The sequence below is a fragment of the Sinohyriopsis cumingii genome, chromosome 4 (genome assembly GCF_028554795.1).
Source record: "Sinohyriopsis cumingii isolate HCF-2022 chromosome 4, ASM2855479v2, whole genome shotgun sequence".
Lineage (NCBI taxonomy): Eukaryota > Metazoa > Mollusca > Bivalvia > Unionida > Unionidae > Sinohyriopsis > Sinohyriopsis cumingii.
In genome coordinates, this window is record NC_142964.1 from 98,474,052 (window position 1) to 98,497,757 (window position 23,706).

Below are 23,706 nucleotides of genomic sequence, written 5' to 3' on the forward strand. Positions count from 1 at the left end.
CCAGAAGTAAAATGATATACCTGGGAAAATCAGCATAACCTCTCCTATGATGATCATGCTGAACCATATATGTAAGACCCATTGATTACACTGCTTTTATCCACAAAGATAGCATATGTACTCGCTTATGTCAGATCCATAGACCCAGATCTACCATTGCATAATGCAATGGCAGATCTGGGTCTTTCAGTTTGTTGGCACTAATCTGAAGAAAAAACTGCATAGACCCTTACCTGCCATTGCATAATATGCCAGCAGATCAGGGTCTATGTTCTTTGCAGTTGGATTGACATATGTGAGTATGTTCAGTAATTGGTAATCACACACAAGGCAGGTATGATGTTGAGTATAATGTCTTAGGCATGTTTAGTAGCGTTTACCATACATGAACTGGGCATGGGGGGCCCCGAGTGGCCGAGTGGTCTAAAGCGCTCTACGTTACGGATCACTGCCATCTCACCTCTGTCTGCTTGGGTTCAAGTCTTGGATTTGGCCAATGTTGGTATGTGAGAAAGCTTGCCAGTAGCTTCTCGTGGGTCGGTGATTCTTTCTGGGGTTTTCCCAGGTTCTTTCTCCACAATTAATACTGACCACCATGTATAAGCCTATCTTGTGCTGAAAAATGGCATTAAACCCCACAACAACAACAACAACTGGTCATGGACTAGAAGTCTTACAGCACAGCAACACAGTTAGGTTATTTAGTGCCAAGGCAGTTGAAGTAAGGTGTTTAACCAAAGGACACACCACAGTAACTGACCCAGTGGTGGAATTGAAACCAAAGAGCTTAACAAATGGTCTTTTATTTATTGTTCATTGATCCATTATCACAAGTTTCTTATCACTACTCCTTCTAAACTACTTAGAGGATTGCCATAAAATTTTACATGTGCACATTCATCCCATAGTCTAGTTGGTCCTAAATGACAGACATCCATTATGGCCACTGTAGTGGCAATCTAGAAAATCTTATTAGCACTATATCTCATTGCAACATGGGGTTTCACCACAAGACTTCTTATGATGTCTGGTTGTTGCTAAATGAAAAAGGTGTGAATCTAATGTCTATTATGACAGCCACAGCAGACATCTTGAAAGATGTTGCAAAAAGAATAGCATAAAAGTGCATTTGTCAATCGTCTGTTCATTGTGGCTGTATATGACACATTTACAAGACAGCAGATGTGGTTCTTCAGTTTGAAAACTTCAGAGATTCATTCAATTTTGATAATATATTTAGGTAGCAGACCAGTCCAAAAAAATATGGAGCCAGATGTTAAGTGGAATAGGTTTTATCAGTGTGACTCACTGATGGTGTGTGTGTGTGTGTGTGTGATTAGGATTTTAACATAGCTTTAACAATTTTTCAGTCATATTGCTATGATGTCTGCAGTGTGGCAGTTTATGGTGATGTCTAGCACAGGGGCATCATGCTGCAGACATGTAGCGTGATGTCCCACCCAGTCACATTATCCTGGCACCAGCCCGACCAGTCCTAACACTAACCTCTTAATGCTGAGCGCGTAGCGAGGCAGCTGTTAGTATCATTTTTGTAAGTCTTTGGTATGACTTGGCCAGGGTTCAAACTCATTGGTGGTTATATGTCTGATAAATGTTCAAGTAGAGGAATCTTAAAACTTAAAAACATATCAGATAAGAAACAAGACAAATCAATAGTGCTTTATAAATTTCAAAAGAAGAATATAAGAGTGTGTGATACAGCATTTCATCATGCTCATTGAAAAATGTAAAGGAGTTGACTGTACATACAATTATTCAAAGAAAGCTAGACATGTGGACTAGTAACAGTGAGTGTTGTATATATATAATTTGTCAGTATGTTCAGTGTTTGTATTCTGGTACTAATCCAGGGGTTGGCATGTATAAAATGTGATATTACTGGTAATATGACTTTTTTCACCAGAAGACTTTTTATGATATCTAGTTGGTCCTAATGAAAATGGTGCCTATCTAATGTCTAATATGGCTACCACAGTGGCCATTTTGAAAATCTTATTTTTGGTACTCCACTTAAATGCATGCTCATATTAACGTGAAGTTGTCACTAAAAGATTTCTTACGAAGATTGGTGCCATCAGGTGTCTAATATGGCTGCCACAGTGACCATCTTGAAAACCTTGCTATCGCTACTCTTCCAGAACGGATGATCAGGTTACCTGTTTTTTTGTGCAAAAGCTGGTTCTATAAATGAAAATGAGGCCACTCTCACATCCACTACAGCCACAACAATAACCACCTTGAGAATCTTGATATGGCTACTTTTCCTGAATGGATAATCATATCAGCATTGGGGTTTTGCTAAAGATATCATGTGATGTCTAGTAGGTCCTAAATGGTGCCACTTAGACATCCAATATGGCCACCATGGCAGCCATCTTGAAAGTTTTGTTATCACTACTTCTCTTGGATGAATGGTCATATCATCATGGAGTTTTCACTGAATAACTTTGTATGATGTCTAGTTGGTCATAGCTGAAAAGTGGAGTATTCACATGTACTTGAGAATACCCCCACTGCTCTACTTTATTAGCAAAGGTTACTGCATCACTGTTCTCTCTTGCTTGACTTTAATGAGCATTGAATGTGTCCGCACAGCAAATGCATTAAATATCTTATGGTCTGGGAATCTGTCATGTATGGTTCCATGAATAAGCTGGCAAGTCATTATCAGGTGATGAACACTTAAGTTCTGTCCATTTTGATGTAATGGCTGTCATGTGAAGCAGCAACAAACTAATTGCAGAGGGGCCCAAAATGGAGTGTGTCTCAAAGGTACTCAGCTTCCAGCAAGTAAAAAAAATCTTAGCTCTCCAGTACAAATACCTGTGTTTTCCACAGTAGGTCTCTGTCCTTTCCTCAGTAAGTCTCTCTCTCTCTCTCTCTCTCTCTCTCTCTCTCTCTCTCTCTCATACACACACACGCACACACATACACACACAACACCCCATCTGGACCTTGACCCAGAAGTGATGAAAAATACGTTAAATATGTTTTGCGACTTGGAATTCTTATGATTGATTTTGAAAAGCATTTGATCCTGTGGATCATTGAGTTCTTTATAAACTAAAAATTATTCAATTTATTGACAGCTTACAAATTGTTTCATCATATTTTAAATGACAGATTTCAAAAAGTACTGTAGCAACATGTATCTGAAAATAAAAGAATAAACTTAATTGTGCCACAAGGATCTACACATGGAACAAATCTGTTTTTTCATGAACAATATTTCTCTAAAGATTCGATTTACAGTCTCATCAGCTATTATATACACTGACAATTACTGCACCGGTGGCCTAGTTGTTGGAGCAACCGCCTCGGATGTAGGAAGTCACGTGTTCGAACCTCTGCTGAGTCATACCAGTTCTAATAAAAATGGTATTAACAGCTGCCTCACTTGATGTTCAGTATTAAGAGGTAAGTATTAGGACTGGTCAGCCAGGTGTCTGGAGAATGTGATCGAGTGGGACATGAGGCCACATGTATGCGGCATGTCTCAATGCTAGACATCAATACAAGTATAAACTGCCTCACTGCAAACATTGTAGCAATATGACTGAAAACTTTTCAAAGTTGCATTAAATATTCAAATCTTACGCTGACATACTGCATTCTTTGATGAGCAGAGCTGAAACTGAATAAAAAATAATTTCAAATTGCATTAAACAGGTTTCACTTGTGGTGAAAGGAAAATGTTTCAAATACTGATGAAAGATTTCATTAATAACAACAAAGCAAAAATGAGCAAAATTAGAAATATAACTTTCAGCGTTTTCGATGATAATGAAAAACTGAAAGTAGTTCCCAAGGAACAAGTTCTTAATGGTCTTGTTGATATTAATTTACTTTGGTGTGATCATTTAAGTTTCATTAAGAAAAAAGTATTTCATTCCAAATCAAACCTGTCACTTTTTACAAGAGCCACATTCTGTCTCATTCTGATTATTGTAATATATTAATGGTAAATATATCTGATGTTAATTTTAAGAAAAGTTCTGTTGCAAAAACAAGCATGCAAAAATACTATAATACGATCAAACTGGAAACATTATAGCAGCAATGGATAATTTAAAAAATCCTACCTTTTCAAGAATAACTTAATTCACCATTGATAAACCTTCATGGGACTCTTGTTCATTATTACTCTTCTTCCTACTTTGGCTGCACATACCACAGGCTTTCATCACAGCGGGATATGGCACTCACCTACTAATGGGCCCTTTAAATAACATGGTTCCTTTTATATGTCTGGTATAGGTATGATCTCATTTTATTATGTTGCACTGATGTGAAATTATATTGTATAATGTGCTTGATTAAAAGGTGCATGTACTGTTGCATAGCATACTATTTATTCATGCCAAAAGAAAAACTTCTCTGCTTGATGTGAATACACCCTTCACAGAATGGACAATTGTCAGCAAGACATGGTTCACTTGTGCACCTCAAAAGCCCAAATGCAAAACATATATCTTTTTTAATGGCGTCATGCTATTGGACACGTCAAATTTGCGATCAGAGAAAATTGCTTGTTGCTAGTGCTTTACCTTACTGCCATTTTTCATCAACAGGATTATATCTCAGTGTTAGAGTTATTCTCTCTGTATTTATTTTACGTGCTTTTAACCCTGACCCTTTCATAATTGTTTTCTCTTCAGGACCCCATAGGTTACCACACAGTCTTTTTTAAAGGAAATAATAGAACAGAGGCCCTATGCTAACATAGTTGTAATTACATATTGCTTTTTCTTAATTAATTGTCTAAACCTAATTCTGTGGGGTTTTTATCTTCTATATTGAAAACTGTTCACGTAACTAACAGGAATTATTGTGCATTTTGTAAATTATGGTAATCTGGAATCTAGCTGATTCTAGACGCACATATATCCTCTTCAAAAGTTACTCTTATTTGTTATCATGTTGGAGTTTATTTATAAAATTTTGATTAAACTTGGAGTATTGGTTTATATCATCACTATCTTAGATGAGTTTGAATACACATATTAATGAGGTAAACACATCTGACTGACTTAATATGATATCACTCTGGGGGCTATATTTCTGATCTGATCTTGATTAAGCTTGGAATATAAGTGTATGTTATCAAGATCTCAGACAAGTTGAGTGAGCTCCATAAATATTAATGAGGGGCCCTGGGTGACCCAGTGGTCTAAAACATTTGCTTTTACAGATCACTGATATCTCACCTTTGTCAGCATGGGTTAGAGTCTTGATCTCTCCCAGTGTGGGTATGTGTATGTGAGAAAGCTTACCAGTAGCTTCCTATGGGTTGGTGGTTCTTGCTGGTTCACTGGTTCTTGCTTCACCAAATACTGTATACTGACAACCGTGTGTAGTTTATCATGTGCTGAATTGGTATTCTGGAAACTATATTTCTGATCCAGTTTTAAATGGAACCATGGCAGCTTAGTGGTTAATGTGCTATACTAACATCCAAAGGGGTATGAGGTCGAATCCTAACATTATACCAGCCTTGGTCAGCTGCAGTGTTGTGTCCTTGAGCAAGGCACCTACCTCCAATTGCCCTTGGCACTAAGTAGCTACTATGCCATAAAACATTGAAACAAACATAACCAACTTGATTTGGTTTTGATCAGATTTGGGCTTTAATCATCAAACTGTTTGATGAATTCAGTATTAAATCAGTTTTATACATATTAATGAGGTGGTCTTGCATCTGATTGGCTGAGATTGTCACCACTATTGAAACAATATTTCTGAAAAGATTTTGATAAAACTTGGAATATCTGTGATCAATATCTCACATGTGTTCAGTGACAAGGAAGACCCATGCATACTAATAAGATGATCTTGCATCACTCAAGAGGCTGTATGTTTTATTTAATGTTTTGTACATTTGTGTAAATAAACATCAAGCTGCCTATTGAGTTTTCATATGAAGATCTGTGCATATTAATAATCAATTAAAGCACACAAGGCAAGTAACCTATGGTATTGACTATCGAGAATCACAGATTAGGGTTACAGAGTTCTTCCCCTTGCTAGACTGATGGCAACCAGTAAAACAAATTATAACACAAAATGGAACAAATTTTATTGACACATTTTTAAATTTGATAATACACCTTAGTGATTAAAATGAATAATCTTTAATTTATCACTGAAGAAAAAGTATCAGACAGAAGTAATATTTAGAGAAAATGTAGGCTATCAAATACTGTGTTCAATCAGAATTACAGTATTCATTTTGTAGACATGGTGGGAAATATTTGTTTCTTCTTCTAATACCGAGTTTGCCCAAGTAAGTTGTTGCTGTTGTGGGGTTTAACGCCATTTTTCAGCACGATAGGCTATACATGGCAGCCAGTATTAATGGTGGAGGAAGAACCTGGAAAACCCCAGAAAGAACCACCAACCCACGAGAAGCTACTGGCAAGCTTTCTCACATGCCCACATTGGCTGAATCTTAGACTCGAACCGCCGCAGACAGAGGTGAGATGGCAGTGATCCGTAACGAAGAGCGCTTTAGACCACTCGGCCACTCGGGGCCCCGCCCAAGTAAGAACATATTTCTTTTGAAAACATTTTTACTTTTTTAAGTTTATTTACAGAGAATTACTTTTGCAAAATTTAAATTCTGAAATATACAGAAGCAAGTGTGGTATGTTTGGTAAAATAGTTTGACAGTTGCTATTAGCAAAATGTTAAAGTCTCACCTCTGTCTGCGTGGGTTCGAGTCTCGGATTCAGCTAATGTGGGTATGTGAGAAAGCTTGCCAGTAGCTTCTCGTGGGTCGGTGGTTCTTTCCGGGGTTTTTCCGGGGTTTTTCCGGGTTCTTCCTCCACCATTAATACTGGCCGCCATGTATAGCCTATCGTGTGCTGAAAAATGGCGTTAAACCCTACAACAACAACAACAACAACAAAATGTTAAAGTGCTTTAAATATTCTCATTAAATGTTATCACATATAATGAGCATTATATTATGACACTTCATATATTCAAGTGTCATTGCTCACAAATTATTTGGATTATATATTTTTATTTCTATTTTCAATCTTTAAGAAAAGAAAATTACTGTTAAGCTGTGTAAGCAGGCGAGCAATTTCATGTCCACTTGGGTCTCTTATTTTTATGAATCATTCATTGATTTGTGATGCACTCTAATGTAAATTACCATAAGTTAAAGCACAGTTTAATAAATCTGGTTTTCTCAATTTATTATATATAGCAATCCAAAATACTTCCACTGTTGTTATTGATGCTACTACTGTTGCCATTGATAAAGTTGAACCAGCAATAGCCATTACCTCTGAATTGTATTGGGGTCTATTCTAGATTGAGAATTTGACGGGGGGGGATTCACCAATTTCCCCTTCCATTTGAAACAAAGGGGAGAATTTCCAGAATATTGGAGGGATTCATGATTGTAGTTGTTCTGATTTAAAGCCATGTTTCAGCATATGATAAGTATTACATGGTGGCTTGAATATCTTGTGGAGGAAGAACATGTGAAAACCTAAGATAGAACCTCTGGCAAGCTTTCTTACATACTCATATTGGTCAAGCCTCAAACCCAACAAACAGGTGAAATATCAGTAATTGGTAAAGGTAAACGCCTTAGGCAACTAATCCACCCATGGTTTTGGGGATTGAACGAAGAAATGAGATTCTTAGTAAATGTATGGAGGGGGGACAAACACTGTAACAAATTTCACTTACATGCCTCTATATATACAGCCAGACTCAGCAGATGACAATTGTGACCGTATAAAGCGCTGTCTACATATTGTGAAACAAACAAAGCAAAATGGAAACCATGGTATGCAACACTGAATTAGTTTACAAGGACACCACTTCAGACCTACCAAATGGCCTGAAAACCAAACACACATTCAAAAAGTAATTATGATGTCAAAATTCTAAAATGTCACATTGCTAACAAAATCATCATTTCTATTCATTGTCACTTGGGTGCTCTTGAAATGATACATGAAGTACAGCAAGTTTCTAAAGAACATGCTCAACGAGAGCCATATCAAATTAAGAAAGCTTTCGGTGCATCACTGTAGATTATATATCAGTCAAAATTCGATGTTTTACATATTAAATTTGAGAAATTTGAGTGGTCAAGTGGACTGCTCCAGAGGCCAAGTGGTTACAGTGTCTGCCTCAGATGTGGGAAATTACAGGATCAAACCCAAACCCTGGCTGAGTCATGCCAAACACTTATAAAAATGATACTAACATCAGCTTTGCTAGGCGCTCAGCATTAAAAGGTTAGGACTGGTTGGCCTGCTGTCAGGATAATGATACTTTGTGGGACATCATGTGAAAGTACATTGAGTAAAGAATGAAATCCAACTTAACTGGCTTACTACTGAAATCCTAGGCACTATGAAAACTCGAGACCAATTCAAGGGAATGGGAAACCATGCACAATATAAAGTATGGACAAATAAAATAACAAGTATGATTAAAAAAAGCTAAAAAACTTATTATCAATCATTGCTTGAAAACAAAAAGAGCAACACAAACTTATTTGGAAAGTCTTCAATGAACTCACTGGAGGAACACACAAAGATCAGACAAATAAAATTCACTCACTTCTGGTAAATGACACCATAGTCACTAACGACAATGACATTGCAAAAGTTTTCAATAATTTTTTTCACCACAAAGTTTAAAGAACCAGTGATAGAAAACAATTTTAATGAACTGAAAAAGTTCTGCAGCAGCAAAATCTCTAAGGTGGTATGTTTCTCTATCCCACCAGTATCAAAAAACTTTGTTAAAAATGTCTCAGTGAACTTGATACCAAGAAAGCTACAGGACTTGATCAGATTGGTCCATGACTCATTAAATCTTATGCCTCAACTGTTTTAGATAGCATAACATTCACAATCAATTTAAGTATTGCAACCTCATCTGTCCCCAAAATATGGAAAACTGCAAAAGTAATTCCTATTCACAAATCTGGTTCTAAGGATGATGCTCATAACTACCAGCCAATCTCAATACTACCAAACTTGTAAAAATTGATTGAAAAACATGTCCATGACTCATTCATGTTATATTTAACCAAACACTTGCTGTTACACCCTAATCAATCAGGCTTTAGATAGAAACAGTCATGTGAGACTGCCTTGATCTCCCTAACTGATAAATGGCTTCAAGCACTTGGCCAAGGTAGAATAATAGGATCTGTTTTTGTAGATTTCAGGAAAGCTTTTGACATGGTGGATCATGAAATCCTTTTGAAGAAACTGAAAATCTACCAATGTGATGAAAGCACAGTTAGATGTTTACTTCATACTTAAGTGAGAGAACACAACATGTTTATATAAATAATGTTCTGTCTGAACCTGGAACAATTAAATATAGAGTACCACAAGGCTCAGTTCTAGGTCCATCAGTATTTATTTTATTTATTAATGACCTACCACTTTTACTAAGGGACTCAATATCATCTAATGATCACTATGCAGATAACACAACATTGTCCAGCATCCAAAACACAAAGCATGAACTCATTTCTTTACAGAATGCCCTAAACAAACTGGACAACTGGTGCACATGTAATGGCATGGTAGTAAATACTGGTAAAACTAAAATATTACTTTACTCAACACAGCAAAAAAAGGACAAATCTTGATAGCGATGAACTAAGTCTAAAATAGAGGGATAAAAATTTGCAAATGGTCTGTCATGATTGACTACTTGGTATTTTGGTAGATAATAACCTATCATGGACTGAACATATCAAACATATCAGTAAAAAAAAGTCAATTCAAGTTTATGGCTTCTCAGTAGGATAAGACATTTTCTCCCTGAAAGGCACAGAAAACTATTTTATAACAGTTACTTACAACCCTATTTAGGTGACTGTAATACAGTATGGGGTAATTCAAATGATAAAAACATAGCAAAGCTGGCACATCATCAGAAAAGAGCATTTGGGCTTATATCAATCCAGAAAGAAAGCAAGGAAAATTTAGCTGGTAAGTTATAAATATTACCTGTTAAGGACCACATCTGTTTGAGAAAAGTTAAATTAATGTACAGGATATCCAATAATAGTGCTCCTGAATATTTACAATCACTATTCCAGGATAGGCTACCTGGCACTACTTCCCACCTGCAGTCCGTGTCTGTCAAACAGTATAAAATTCCCCAAAAAAGTTTCCAGTGCTCTGGAACTTTGCTCTGGAATAGTATTCAAGTTGAGATTAGAAATGCCTACTCTATTTCCTTCTTCCAAATCCAATATATCCAGTGGCTTCAGAGATGCAGCTAAAATAAATAAATTCCTTTGTATGAGGACCTCAAGGTGGAATAGTTCTTAGCTAATTGAGTTACGCTCTTTAAATAAAGTCATTATTATTATGATTATTATTATTATTATTATTATTATTATGTCTGCGGCATGATGCCCCAAGTGCTAGACATCACAAGAAACTGCCACACTGCAGATATTGTATTGATATAACTGAAAAATTGTTAAAGCTACATTAAAAATCCAATCACACACACAGTCATCAAATGTTCATCACTCGTCTTCAGTTACATCAAAAGTTGATATGTGCAATTTTCATGTGACTAAATCATTTATTTTAGTTAGTTACTGCACTTCTCCAAAGTAATAAGTTACTGCCCTTTTGTACCATTTATCTTCAGCACTAAATGAACCTTTTTAGTTTTTTTTTAGTGATCCTGAGTTTGGTGATAAACATGGACAATAACAGTCAACACCTACCTTCATTTGATTAATAGTGTAAATCCAACAAGAAATTTACTTAAGACCCCTGAACTGTAACTTAGATTTAGATACTGAATTCACAGTGTTTTCAGAAGGGATGGGTTTGGAATGGTGTACAAAAATGCCAAGGTAGATCCCCCCAATCTTTTTTTAATATAGATTCCAAGTCTTTTTTTAATACCAGCAAATATTCTGACAATATTCCATAAATATTATAAGAGTCAAATTTGTTATTTGTTTCAGCAGTACTGTTGTATTGATATTGGTAAGCTACAGGTCCAGTTGAAACAACTTGGTTCACATTTACTATGTACCCACTTATGAGTCTGTCTGCAAACTGCACAGACCCAAACCTGCCTTTGCATAATGCACTAGCAGATCTGGGTCTGTGCAGTTTGTTAGGATTAAGCAGTAGAACAAACAGCATAGACCCTAATCTGCTGTTGCATAATGCTTTGGCAGATCAGGATCTTTGTTATTTGTAGTTTGACTTGACTTTAAAGCGCATACATATGGTAAGTACAGTTCTCTACTAAAAAAAAACATTTCTGCCAGTTCCATAGGTGTTTATTTAGACAGGTTCGATGGTAGAAGTAATTAATAATAATAATAATAATAATAACAGCCACATGCAGTATATTTATTGATATATTTGATTAAGTGTACATTTACTGGTATGTAGATTTCTGATTTTCTAGACATGAAGGCACTTCTCTCTCCTTATGGTACCATGTGACAGATTTTATTTTGTTTACATGACAGAGCCATAAATTTTTCAGTCTTGAAAGGACAAACTAGGCATACATGCATGTTATTATATGGACTGATAAGCACTTTTATTGTGGTCTAGATAATACAATTGTCTGGCAGATAAATTGTTGAATATTTATTCATTTATATCAACCTTTGTAGCTGTCAACAGCTGAGACCTTTGTTCCAGTAGTATATTTTGTGTCAGCAGGTCACATCAAGTCATTTTGTTGTAAGGGATAAGTATTATGGGATTAGAAAATGAACGCCATATCATATGTGTATTATTTTAAACTTAATGCTAAATTTATGTTTCAAATCTAGCCCCCATGATAAGCACTTTGAATTCATGTATTTTCACAGATGCATATTTTCCCCGTTTTTCCAAAAATTACATTTTCTGCAGTATTTCATCTTTTACATAATGATTCTTGGACTATGACAGTAATGCCATTGACAACAAAAGATATTTTATTTTTGTATGTTGTTTATTCGTATGGTTTTTAGTGACAGTGAGATCCATGACAGCTGATATTTTACCTTTCCTTGAATGATTTTGTTGGTCCCTATGTAATGTATTTACCTGCTGGAGATCTTGGAAACTGAATTTTTGGTTTGAGTTTTTTGTTGTAAAATGTTGTTCATAGCACTAGGAGTATTTACTGAAAAAATTTGTTTTATATGCATATATGCAAGTGTGATTTTTTTAAAATTGAAATTAGCACAAAAATCATTGTGTTGCATATCTTGAAAAGACCCTACTATATATATATATATATATATATATATATATATATATATATATATATATATATATATATATATATATATATATATATATATATATAAAGGTCAGACACAACACCTTATTTACCGGCTCAGAAAGACAGTTTTCAATCAGTCACATTAGTGACTTGTATGGGTATGTTTAACTGTAGCAGGAAAGGACCCTGAGGGGCCAATGGTCCAAAGCGCTCACCATTACGGATCACTGCCATCTCACCTCTGTCTGCATGGGTTCGAGTCTCTGGTTCGGCCAGTGTGGGTAAGTAGCTTCTTGTGAGTCGGTGGTTCTTTCCAGTGTTTTTCTGGGTTCTTCCTCCACCATTTATACTAGCCACCATGTATAGCCTATCTTGTGCTGAAAAATGGCATTAAACCTACAAAAATAAAAACAACTGTAGCAGCAGTAATAATAATAATAATAATAAAAACAATAATAACAACAATAATAATAATAACAATGGCCACATACATTATATTTATTGATATATTTTATTAAGTGTACATTTACTGGTAGATTTCTCAATTTTCAGCATAGACATTATTTGACTAAGTTCTCTCTACTTACAGTACCATGTGACATTTTATTTTGTTTTTATGACTGTCATTGACAGATCCATAAATCCTTCAGTCCTGAAATAAGCACACATACATACATGCTGTTAAATGTACCAATATTGGACCAAACAGACACTTTTATTCTGGTCTAGATAATACAATTGTCTGGCATAGAAATTGTTGAATATTCATTGTTTATATAGACCTTGTAGCTGTCAGGTCCAGTAGTATATTTTGTGTCAGCAGGTCACATCAAGTCATTTTGTTGAAAGAGATACATTATATACTCACGTATAAGTCCAGTCCAACTGCATACTGCACAGATCCAGAGCTGTCATTTCATAATGTGACAGCAGATCTGGGTCTGTGCAGTTTGTTAGGAGTAATCAGTAGAACAAACAGCATATACCCTGATCTGCAGGCACATAATGCTATGACCGATTAGTGTCTGTGTTGTTTGCAGTCTGACTCAACTTAAAAGTGAGTACAGATGGTAATTATTCTGTGATTTGAATGCGTCATATGTGCATTTTATTGATTAAATTGATGTTTTCTAAATCAGATGTAGCATTTGAATTCATGTATTTTTATGTACACATATTTTCCCAATTTTGTTTTAAATTTGTACAAAATGCTCTCAGACTGACAGTAATGGCATTTAAAAGAAATTTTATTTTGGTACATACTTTAATTCTTTTGGGGGGAGGGGTTTACCATTAAATCCATGACAGTGGGTATCCTACCAGTACAGTGATTACTCTGTCAATCCCCATGTAAACTATTTACCTGCTGTAGACCTTAGAAACTTGAAGTCATGAAACACTCAAACCAAAATCGCGTTTGTGGCACTTAGGAGTTTTTTAAGATCTGCTGTATTTGTTGAAATAATTTGTGCTTCAGTGGGTCTCCTAATTTTTTATGTGACATTTGTACATTGAATATGATTGCTTTATGGCTTGTCACTCACTGACTGTTCCTCTGCCTTAAAATGTTTGTACAGTCATTTAAGTTCATAATTTATAATAAAAGAATTAAAGTAATGCATATATGTAAATGGATTTCAGTTATAATAATCAGCATGCTCTCACATTGTTGTGTTCTTTTCATACTCCACCAATGAAAATTGTGGAATGTTGGTGTTTACAGTTTGTTCTTCTGGGTGGGCAAGCATCCAGTTTGTTTACCAGATGACAACATAAGTTTTTTTTTAAAATTATTTCAATGCGTCTTGGTACATGGGGGCCCTGATGTTAAGATCACCATTACAAAAAAAGGATTTTGCCTAAGCATTTAATTTTAAATGATAACTTATGTTCAGGTGAAAACTTACACGTGTCCCCCTTAGTCCAAGAATTGTTTAGATTTTGTTGCCAAGAACTCAAAGGTCAAGACCACTTTTACTAAAAATAGATTTTGCCTCTGCATTTCGTTCCCAGAGGTTAATAAGATCTAGTAGAAAGATATTTCAATTCAGGTTTGTAACATTTTTGCACTTAGCCAGTTACCCCAAGGTCAAGGTCACTGTTGCTAAAAATAGATTTTGACTGCATTTCTGGAGAATATTTTCAGTTCTAATGAACAGATTTCTGTGCAACTTGATACATGCATTTTCTATTTCCCAAGCAAAAACCCTATTTTAGTAGTTATTAGCTCCTAGGTCAAGATCACTGTTTCTAAAATTGGATTTGCCCATGCATTTCATTTCCAGATGATTTGTTAAGTTCTAGATGACAAATTTTTAAAAATTTAATGCATTTGTTCTCCATCGTCCCCAGAGGAATGAAATAGAATTTTTTTTATCAGTAGCTCCAAGTTCAAGTTTGCTGTCATTAAAAAAATTATTTTGGCATTGCACTTCATTTCTGGCAGAAACTTGGTACACTTGTGCTTTTTTTCCACTGAAAAATACATAACATCAGAATGAATGTAACTAATTTTAGGAACCAATTTCTTGCATTACCTTGTGATGTTTCATGCTTTTGATATTTATTCTGGGATCAAATTTTACACTGTACAAAACCCAATTTTCTATAGTAACAAAGGATCCTCAATGTCCACAGTGAAGTTACTACCATGTATACAATTCTAGTCGAACTGCAACAACAAAAATCCTGATCCACCATAGGAAAATGCACCTGGAGATCAGGGTCTATGTTGTTTGCTTTACTGATTACTCCTAACAAACTGCACAGACATAGATCTGCAGATGCATTATGTGATGGCAGATCTGGGTCTGATCAGTTCGCAGTTAGACTCTACCTATAAGCAACTATAGATGGTACATTAATATGACAGTAGTAAGGTATTTATTGTTATGAAAACTTAAACAAGCTTATAAGCATATCAGAGTAATTTACAAGGACACTGTGTACTTTTTTGTGTAATACATACATACTTATAAAGTTTCTGTGCCAACAGATCAGCATATATGTTGTTCATTCTTTTGATTTTTACCAGTGTACACCCTGATCTACTGAAATATACAACAGCAGATCTTGCTCAGTGCTGTATACGTTGTGATATACACTATAAATGGGTGAATACAGTAACATATTGCCAAGTTTGCATTGGTGGAAGACCATTATTGCAATCCATGTGTGTCTGACCAAACATTAGCCAAACATCAGTGTTAAAAGTTCTTTTGGGCCTCTCTTTCTCTCTCTCCCTCTCTCTCTCTCTCTCTCAAAAGCCATGCTAGTTTTTTTTTTTTTGCTTTCCTTTTGTTTCAATACCATTTTATTCCATCTTCCTCAGATTTAGAATGTAAGTCTTTGAGCAGGCTCAAAATGCAGGACTTGCCTTTTGTTGTCAATGTATGTTTATGATATTATACACATTCCACAACAAGAAGTAGATATCTCCCTGGTACATGTATTCAAGAAGCACACTTAAGGAATAAAGAATTAAATAGAGTTCAGTTGGCCAGTTATTATATTACATGCAGTAAATCATGGATTCCTCCTTATCAAAAGAATTTGAATACCCTCCATTTGTATAGTATTTGCAACTCTCAACCACCACTCCGAAATTCAGTCAATATAAGTGAGGGCATTATCAATATAAGCAGGTAAAATTCCTTTCATGGTCTCCATTGTGCCTAGGCAGGTTGGTATTTCAAAAACAAAACCTTCATAAATGACCATTAATCTGCCCTCAGGTGAGCATTAGTGCCTTATCTGGCTACTGTGAAATCAATCACTTTTCAGTTGTCATCATAAGATAGTGTGCCCCATCTTGCATATCCATCAGCTTTCACCCATGAAGGGCCTCTATCATTTGGGTTTGTGTCACAACAGGCTCAAAGTGTTATGTTCCACATAACAAGTTGGGGTATGTGACACTAGCACCACTGTTAAAGAGTGGTATCCATTGCAAGGAGTTAAGTGTTCAAAGTGGCAAATATACAAGAGGAGCAATAGATTTTGGAAAACAAACAGTTAAAATTATTGTTAGAATTTGGACAAAAAGGAATTCAATGCCAACTTGGAGATATTTGGAATGGATAAGTTTGCCAACCTGTGTATTTGTACAGTCATGAAAAGAGATTAAATGAATTTGTTGTGTATTTGAAAACAAGTGAATTCAGATAAATGTATTGGTACCAACATTTATTGTGTGTGGGCTTTATGTTTTTATGGATGATTCATCAAGATTGACTGCAATGACAGTGTGTTGATTTTCATTTTGTCAACAGTATAGGATAAAACCTTCACAGCAGGTGTTGCGTTATTTGTTCATGCTGTAAATTTGATATAACAGAGTGAGATACAGATCTGATGGCTTGACAGGAAAATGATTATATGAGAGGTATACAGTTCAATTTATGTGCATTCAGTATCACTGGATATACAGAAACAGTTGTGTTGGCTGAGGTCACATTTGCAGAGAAATATACAAACTTTAGGTTTCAGAACCCCGACTTTATTTTCATCACAAGGATATTTTCTCCAAATTTAATTTGACTGTTGGTTTTTATTCTTTGACTTTGGCATAATTTTAAAAAAATCATGCATATTTTAAAAGACTAGCAGAGAATAATCACAAAGTGCCCAAAAACCTTGTTCCCCATTTTCTTGATTAAGAGAGAGAAAAAATATATACATGTATTGAAAACTTTCTTATTGGGAGTTGTTAAAGTATATTTCCAACTATGCATACATGGAGATGATAAAGGTATGTACTGGGACAGGTAGATATTTTTTTTAGAGGAGGGAAAGCCTTTTTTTGAAACAAAAATGAAATATATACACTATAGTATGCTTATTCAGGAGTTGTTATTTTAAGTGTTCAAGTCCGTTGATACTGATGTGTGAATGGCCCAGTAGGAAGAATGTCAGACATTTTAGATGTCATCTGTATCATTGGTTCTAAGTGAACACTTATCAGGCAAGGGATCAACAGAGCCTGGGGGTTTTGACTGCCATTATGCATAACCTTTAATGTCTACCTTTTTATCTAGCGTGGCAGACAACACATCGTTTGGCCATGCTTTATGTTAGGACAGTGGACTGCCACAGATTTGAACCACAGAGGTATACATTGGAACAAGTGACGATAGGTGAAACCCAGTCAGGCCTTGGTGTAATGTTGGGTCAGCCACTTTATGTCGATACCCTGTTGGTTCCACTTGAGTGGAAAAGAAAATTACAAATTAAAGAGGTTTTCCCAGAGACCTACGTTAGCTTTTAGGCATCCAAGTGTATGACAAGGTGGAAGGACAGAATTTATTTGTATAGTGTTTTTCCTTTGCTGTAAACATTAGTGAACATTATGGATTCAGAAAATGACAGTAGTGGTGGTGGTAGTGCTACTAAGGCGATTTCTCATCTTGGTCCACAGCATCAAGGAAGGGCCTCCCCTAGTATCACAGCTGGGGCAAAGACGGGGGCTGGCCCTATTGTTCCAAAACCGCTGACTGAACTGTCACCGAATATTGCACAAGAAGTCATTTCAAAGTGAGTACTGTACCAACAAAACTTAACAAATTTCTATCATCATTCTTGCATAGTATGTAGGTGTTGGCGTAGACAACAAAAGGACAGTAATTAAAAGTTAATTTAGTATTTGGGTAATTTAAATACCACATGATAATTACAGAATAAATTTGAAAAGAAAACGTGCTACTAAGATATAAATAAAAATTTAGATGAAATACAAAATTTAGGACCAAAATCATGCTGACGTGCAGGTTTTACCTTATTTATAAAGAAAGGAACGTACTGTTCAGCAATTGATTGTAAATAACAGAGAAAACAAAATGCAGATATTGGATATACATTCTTTACCATTCCAGGATAAATTAATGATCTAAATGAATTTAAATTTGATTGTTTGGTAGCTCATTTCATAGAATGGCAGCTGCATATATTACAGATTTTTGCCTTGTTATCTGTTGAGGTTTTGTTGTTTGTTTTTTAAGTGGAGACCTCTAATTTCAAGCAGCGTAACTGTTTTTGTTGAACCCAATATTGCCAGTAAAAAAGTAAAACCTTGTAGTCACATTTCCATCACGTGCAACAGTCACTTTGTCAGCATTCTGTTTATGTTAAGCGTGTAGTCAAAATGCTGAAGTACATGTGCAAATGTTTTGTTTTATTCACTAGGTCTACTGGTTATAGGCCAGGAGAGCTATGGGTTGGACTAAAGAATATCAAGATTGTTTCAGTACTCAGCAGATAAAAGGAATTTTGAATTTCAGGAAATTCTTCTTCCCCAGTAGAGCACCAGTCTATTCAAGTATTGCAATTGATAAAAAGTATTACAACGCTCTAAAGGCAGACACTGCTATGTGGAGCACATGTGTATTTTATGTTGTAAGAGATAATCCATGAGTTTGGTATATTTGGTTGAAAAAATGGAAGAATTTTGAATATGGCCTTCAGGTATATGCGGTTGAAAAAAACACACAAAATGGAAGAGTTTTGAAACTGACCGTTGTACTCTAAAATATCTTGATACAGCACAGTAACTCATACAACGCAGGTAGAATCATGGATCCCATTTTTGGGATGACTATCAGAGATTTGATAGTGAGGGTACCTCAATATAGGACAAGCTCATTTATGCAGTGATACTCTTTTAAAACTCGATATCAAGCATTGAAGTAAGAACTGTTACGATTTGTATAGACAGTTTGCTGTGTTAAAGTGAGCACTGCAATAATTTGTATACACAATTAACAGTATTGAAATAAAAACTGCTATAATTTGTATTTACACAGCTACAGTTTTAAAGTGAGTGTGGGGGGTAGTGGTTGTCTAGGGGTGGGGTTCTTCTTATAGACTTTAACGAATTATGAGAAGTTCCCCTGGTCCTTATTCAGAAGGTTAATTCTGGACACTATATTATTGATTGACTAAATATATTTATGGCTACGAGCCCCCAGTCAGCAATGCCGACAGTTAAATTAAAAGAAATACAAAGATGAAATTTAAACAATAACAATTTAATAAATGAAATTTAAAAGAATTTAAAGTAATCAATGTCTCTCTTTCACCCAATGATCCCTTTGATCATCATTTGAGTTCACAGTGTGAGGAGATTTTTCCCTTCTTGAGTGCTACTCATCTAAATCTCTTCGTTCCCTTGTCTTTCTCTCCTTTCGTGATCTCCACTTCCGCTTCCTCTTCTATAATCCTTGTTCCTTGCCGTTATCTTGACTTCCGGTTCCTCTTCTAGTATCCGGAACCCTTGACGGTATCCCTTGAGGTCACCCGAAATTCACTCGGTATCTCTCACCGTCACCCGAAATTCTCTGAACTTCTCTCGTCCCCGAAATTCTCTGAAATTCTTTCGTCCCCCGAAAGCTTCCTGATCGAAGCTATTTCATGAATTTCCTAAATCCTGCCAATTTTTACGAATGGCTAACGGAGTGTGTGTCACTGCGACTCTTAAACACCAACTGACAAATTTCAGGCTTGTACAAGTCTTATGCCAGTTTCTCGAATCAAGTCCCACCTACAACGCATCCCGATTGGATGGCGACGGACTCTGGTCATTTGATCGAACTGTCAATCATAAAAATGTCAGTCTGTGTGTCCCCATGTACAAAGATTCCCGCCAGATTTCCACTCAAGAGCTCAAACAAAGACTGGGTTACGTAAGAGGATTAGCCAACTTAGGTACTTGGAAAAACAAAGCTTACCTGGCTCCACTTACAGACTTATAAATACATGTATAATACAAGGGGTTGGGGTAAAACATCACATCCCCCCACGCTTGAGAATAAAATCAGGATTTTATTCAAATTAAAAAAGCAAAAGTGTTACACGATATAAAGAACAAAATCAGCAAAATGAACTAAATGCTAAACTGAGTATGAACACGAAAATATAACAAATGATCTATATCATTTCGGCGCTTCTACTCATGAAATCTGCGCCTACGTTTTCAGATCCTTTCACGTATCTGATCTGCATCTGGTACTGCTGTAAAAACAGCGACCATCGCATCAATCGATCATTGGACAACTTTGCCTGCGCCAGATAGGCGAGTGGTTGGTGGTCGGTCTCCAATATGAACTTACGTCCATATAGGTATCGCTCGAACCGTGATATGCCGAACACGATTCCGAGACATTCCCTCTCCGATACTGAGTAATTCTTCTCGGCAGCAGACAACTTCCAGCTGCCGTATGCGACAGGAAAAAGCGTCTTGTCATGCTCCTGGAGCAGTACTGCTCCCAGTCCCGTGTCGCATGCATCGGTGCGCAGAACGAATTCTTTATCCAAGTCCGGTAGACGAACAACTGCGTCGGATGTAAGTCTATCCTTTAGCGTTTGGAATGCGTGCTCACACGCATCTGTCCAAACGAACTTACTCGGGGTCCGTTTCTTGGTTAGGTCAGACAACGGGCCCGCAATCGCGCTGAAATTAGCGACATACCTCCGGTAATATCCGGCCAGTCCCAGGAATGACCTCACTTCCGTTTTCGTGGTGGGGCGTGCGGCGTTTCTCAACTGCTCCACCTTCGACTTCTCTGGAGACAGCGTGCCTTGGCTCAGGGTATGTCCTAAATAGTCTAATGTCCTGAAACCAAGGTGGCATTTGGAAGGGCGGGCTGTCAAGCCCTCCTGACGTAGCCACTCCAAAACGTCAGCTAACAGAGCGAGGTGTTCACCCCATGTCTCTGTAGCTAACAAGAGGTTATCCATGAAGTTGTGGACACCCCTATCGTGCAAGGGCTCCAACAACTTCCGCATCATTCTGGTAAAGACGCTGGGCGCGTTTTGTACCCCGAACGGCATCACCAACCATTGGTATGTCCCGTCGGGAGTAGCAAAAGCAAGCTTCGGTCGGTCTTCTTTCCTTACCGGAATTTGCCAATACCCCTTGGACAAATCCAGTTTGGAAAAATATTTCGCTTTCGAGACCGAAGCGAAGATATGTTCGGGGTCAGGTAGCATTTCAACTTGAAATTCTGTCACCTGATTCAGCTTCCGGTAGTTGACGCAGAACCGATGGGTGCCGTCCTTCTTCTGCACTAAGACTACTGGTGAGCTGTACGGAGAGTCGGCAGGTTCGATTACTCCCAGAGCAATCATCTGCTCGATTTCTTCCCTTACAACTTGTCGTTTCGCGTGGGGCAAGGGGTAGGGTTTACGCTGAACTGGTCGGTCGTCCACCATCTTTAACCCGAACTCGACAAGCGTCGTCCTCCCGGGTTTTTCTGTTAGCACGTCGGAATATCCGGCCAGCAAGGTCTCTATCTCGTTCCGCTGCCCTTCAGTTAACATGGGGTCACACTCCACGTCCGACGGAGTCTCGGCCCTCGTTAATGGACAGCTCGGGACAGTGTTAGCACCTTCCGTATCGCCTTCGATATCCTCGGTGACTATCGCTGCGACAACAAAATCGCTGGCGGTCTCCCTTTCCCGGTACCTCTTGAGCAAATTGGCATGGTACAATTTCTCTTTCGTCGGTAGCTGTATCCGGTAGGTTTGACCTCCGACCTTCTTGGTGACGACGTATGGACCCTTCCAGGAAACTTGCAACTTGTTGTGTTCCTGGGGCAACAACAACAACACTTTGTCCTCTACCTCAAACTGACGTGGTTTTGCGCGCTTATTGTAATTTTTCGCCTGTTGCGCCTTAGCTCGTTTGAGATTTTCTTGCGCGAGAGAACAAACCTCTTCCAGTTTGTTGCGCAAGTCCACGACGTACTGGTAGGTAGTGCGTACTTCCTCTACAGCGTGGTCGTCTGTCCACAGCTGTCTCAGTACGGCGATTGGGCCGCGTACGGTTCTCCCGTACAAGAGTTCAAAGGGAGAGAACCCCAAACTCGCTTGCGGTACTTCCCGGTATGCAAAAAGCATGGCCGGAATATACCGGTCCCAATCCTTGGGGCGGCCTTCGCACAATTTCTTGAGCGTGTTTTTCAAGGTCCCATTAAACCGTTCGACCAATCCGTTACATTGGGGGTGATACGGTGTAGTCATGAGGTGTTTAATCGACATGAGACGATTCACCTCCGCCATCACACGACTCATAAATTGTGTTCCTTGATCGGTCAAGATCTCGTCGGGCACTCCGACTCTTGACCAGATCGCAAACAGAGCTTCCGCGACGGTTTCCGTGTCAATGTTACGCAACGCAACGGCCTCCGGATAGCGTGTAGCATAATCGACAACCGTTAAAATATATCGATTTCCGTGCACAGACGCGGGTTTTATCGGTCCGATTAAATCCATGGCAACACGTCTAAATGGTTCATCGATAAGGGGCGTACTCCCCAAAGGGATGGGTCGCTGATCCGTTTTCGGTGCCATTCTCTGGCATTTGTCACAGGAGAGACAGAACCGTTTTACGTCTCCCTGGACCCCTGGCCAGTAAAACTCTTTTACAAGACGGTCACGCGTCTTAGCAATTCCCATGTGTCCACCCATGAGACTCTCATGTGCAAGTTTCAGTACTTCGCAACGCTTTTCCTTTGGCACGACAACTTGCTTGAAGTGTTCGTTGTGTTTCCTGGCATGGCGATACAAGATTCCCTTCTTGTAGACAAACTTCACCGCGCCGTTCGGAGTTTCCCTTTCTGTTCCCGCTTCTGCGTGTTTGTGCAACTGCGCCAGAGTTGCGTCCTCCTGTTGCAGCTTCCTTAACTCCGCTGGAATAACATTACTAACCGGTGTCGATGTAACTTGGATTGGCTTTTGTTTCGGCTGTCGACTCATGGCCCTGGTTTCAACAGCACTCACTGGCATAGGTGTGCAGGTTTCGGGGTTTGGCTGGGGTAGCACATAACGGCAACCCAATATGACGTCATGTGATAGCCCCTCCAAGCAAGCAGCTTCAATTTTCCCCTTCACGTATGGTGAATCGAGGTCAATGACAGCTACTGGTAATGAGTCACGCGCGCAGTTCGCGTACTGAACTTCTATTACCTCCCCTGTATAGTCCTCCGGCTTGACATATTTCTTGTCGACAAGCGCGGGGACGCTGCACCCAGTGTCATACAAGATGGTGGCGCCTTCACCATTGACAGTTGCGGCCGCAAGGTTGGCTGGGTTGCGACTCGCTTCCGGCACACATTCCTTCTTAGCTACGACATTCACCTGGGTCTGCCTGCCCTTGGGACAGTCCCTGGCAAAATGCCCCAGGCGCTTGCAATTAAAACATGTCGGCGGCCCTCGCCGACTTGCAAGTCCTGGTTTCGTGGGTGAGGCCTGTCCAGGTCGATAGGCGGCAGCCCTACCTGTAGGTGCCCCTCCGACCTTCCCGTCGCCCTGACGGTTACGGACAGCCGGCTCAACCTCCCCCATACGACGCGACTCAGAGGGTCGGGGTCGGTCAGCAACCCCGGAACCTCCACTCTTCGAGTGCGCCTGCTCGTATCGCTCCGCCATGTTAGCGAT

At 38.2% G+C, this 23,706-nt stretch overlaps 1 protein-coding gene and 1 long non-coding RNA gene across 5 annotated transcripts in view; one reads left to right on the plus strand and one right to left on the minus strand.

Annotated features, from left to right (window-relative positions):
- The window catches only part of LOC149801745 (uncharacterized), a 39,073-nt gene extending 34,852 nt beyond the window's left edge, over positions 1-4,221 (minus strand). Inside the window, exon 1 of the long non-coding RNA XR_016420719.1 lies at positions 4,104-4,221. This is a non-coding gene — a long non-coding RNA (uncharacterized LOC149801745). The remainder of the gene's footprint in view (positions 1-4,103) is intronic.
- Positions 1-23,706, plus strand: part of LOC149801744 (uncharacterized) — a 204,032-nt gene that overhangs the window by 109,518 nt on the left and 70,808 nt on the right. Inside the window, exon 1 of one of the 4 annotated variants that reach the window (XM_089956067.1) lies at positions 16,488-17,808. The exons of the other annotated variants lie outside the window; for them this stretch is intronic. Coding sequence (XP_089812193.1) covers positions 17,624-17,808 — 185 coding nt within the window. The 5' untranslated portion in view covers positions 16,488-17,623. Of the gene's footprint in view, positions 1-16,487; positions 17,809-23,706 lie in introns of those variants that run through there. 4 annotated transcript variants of the gene reach the window in all.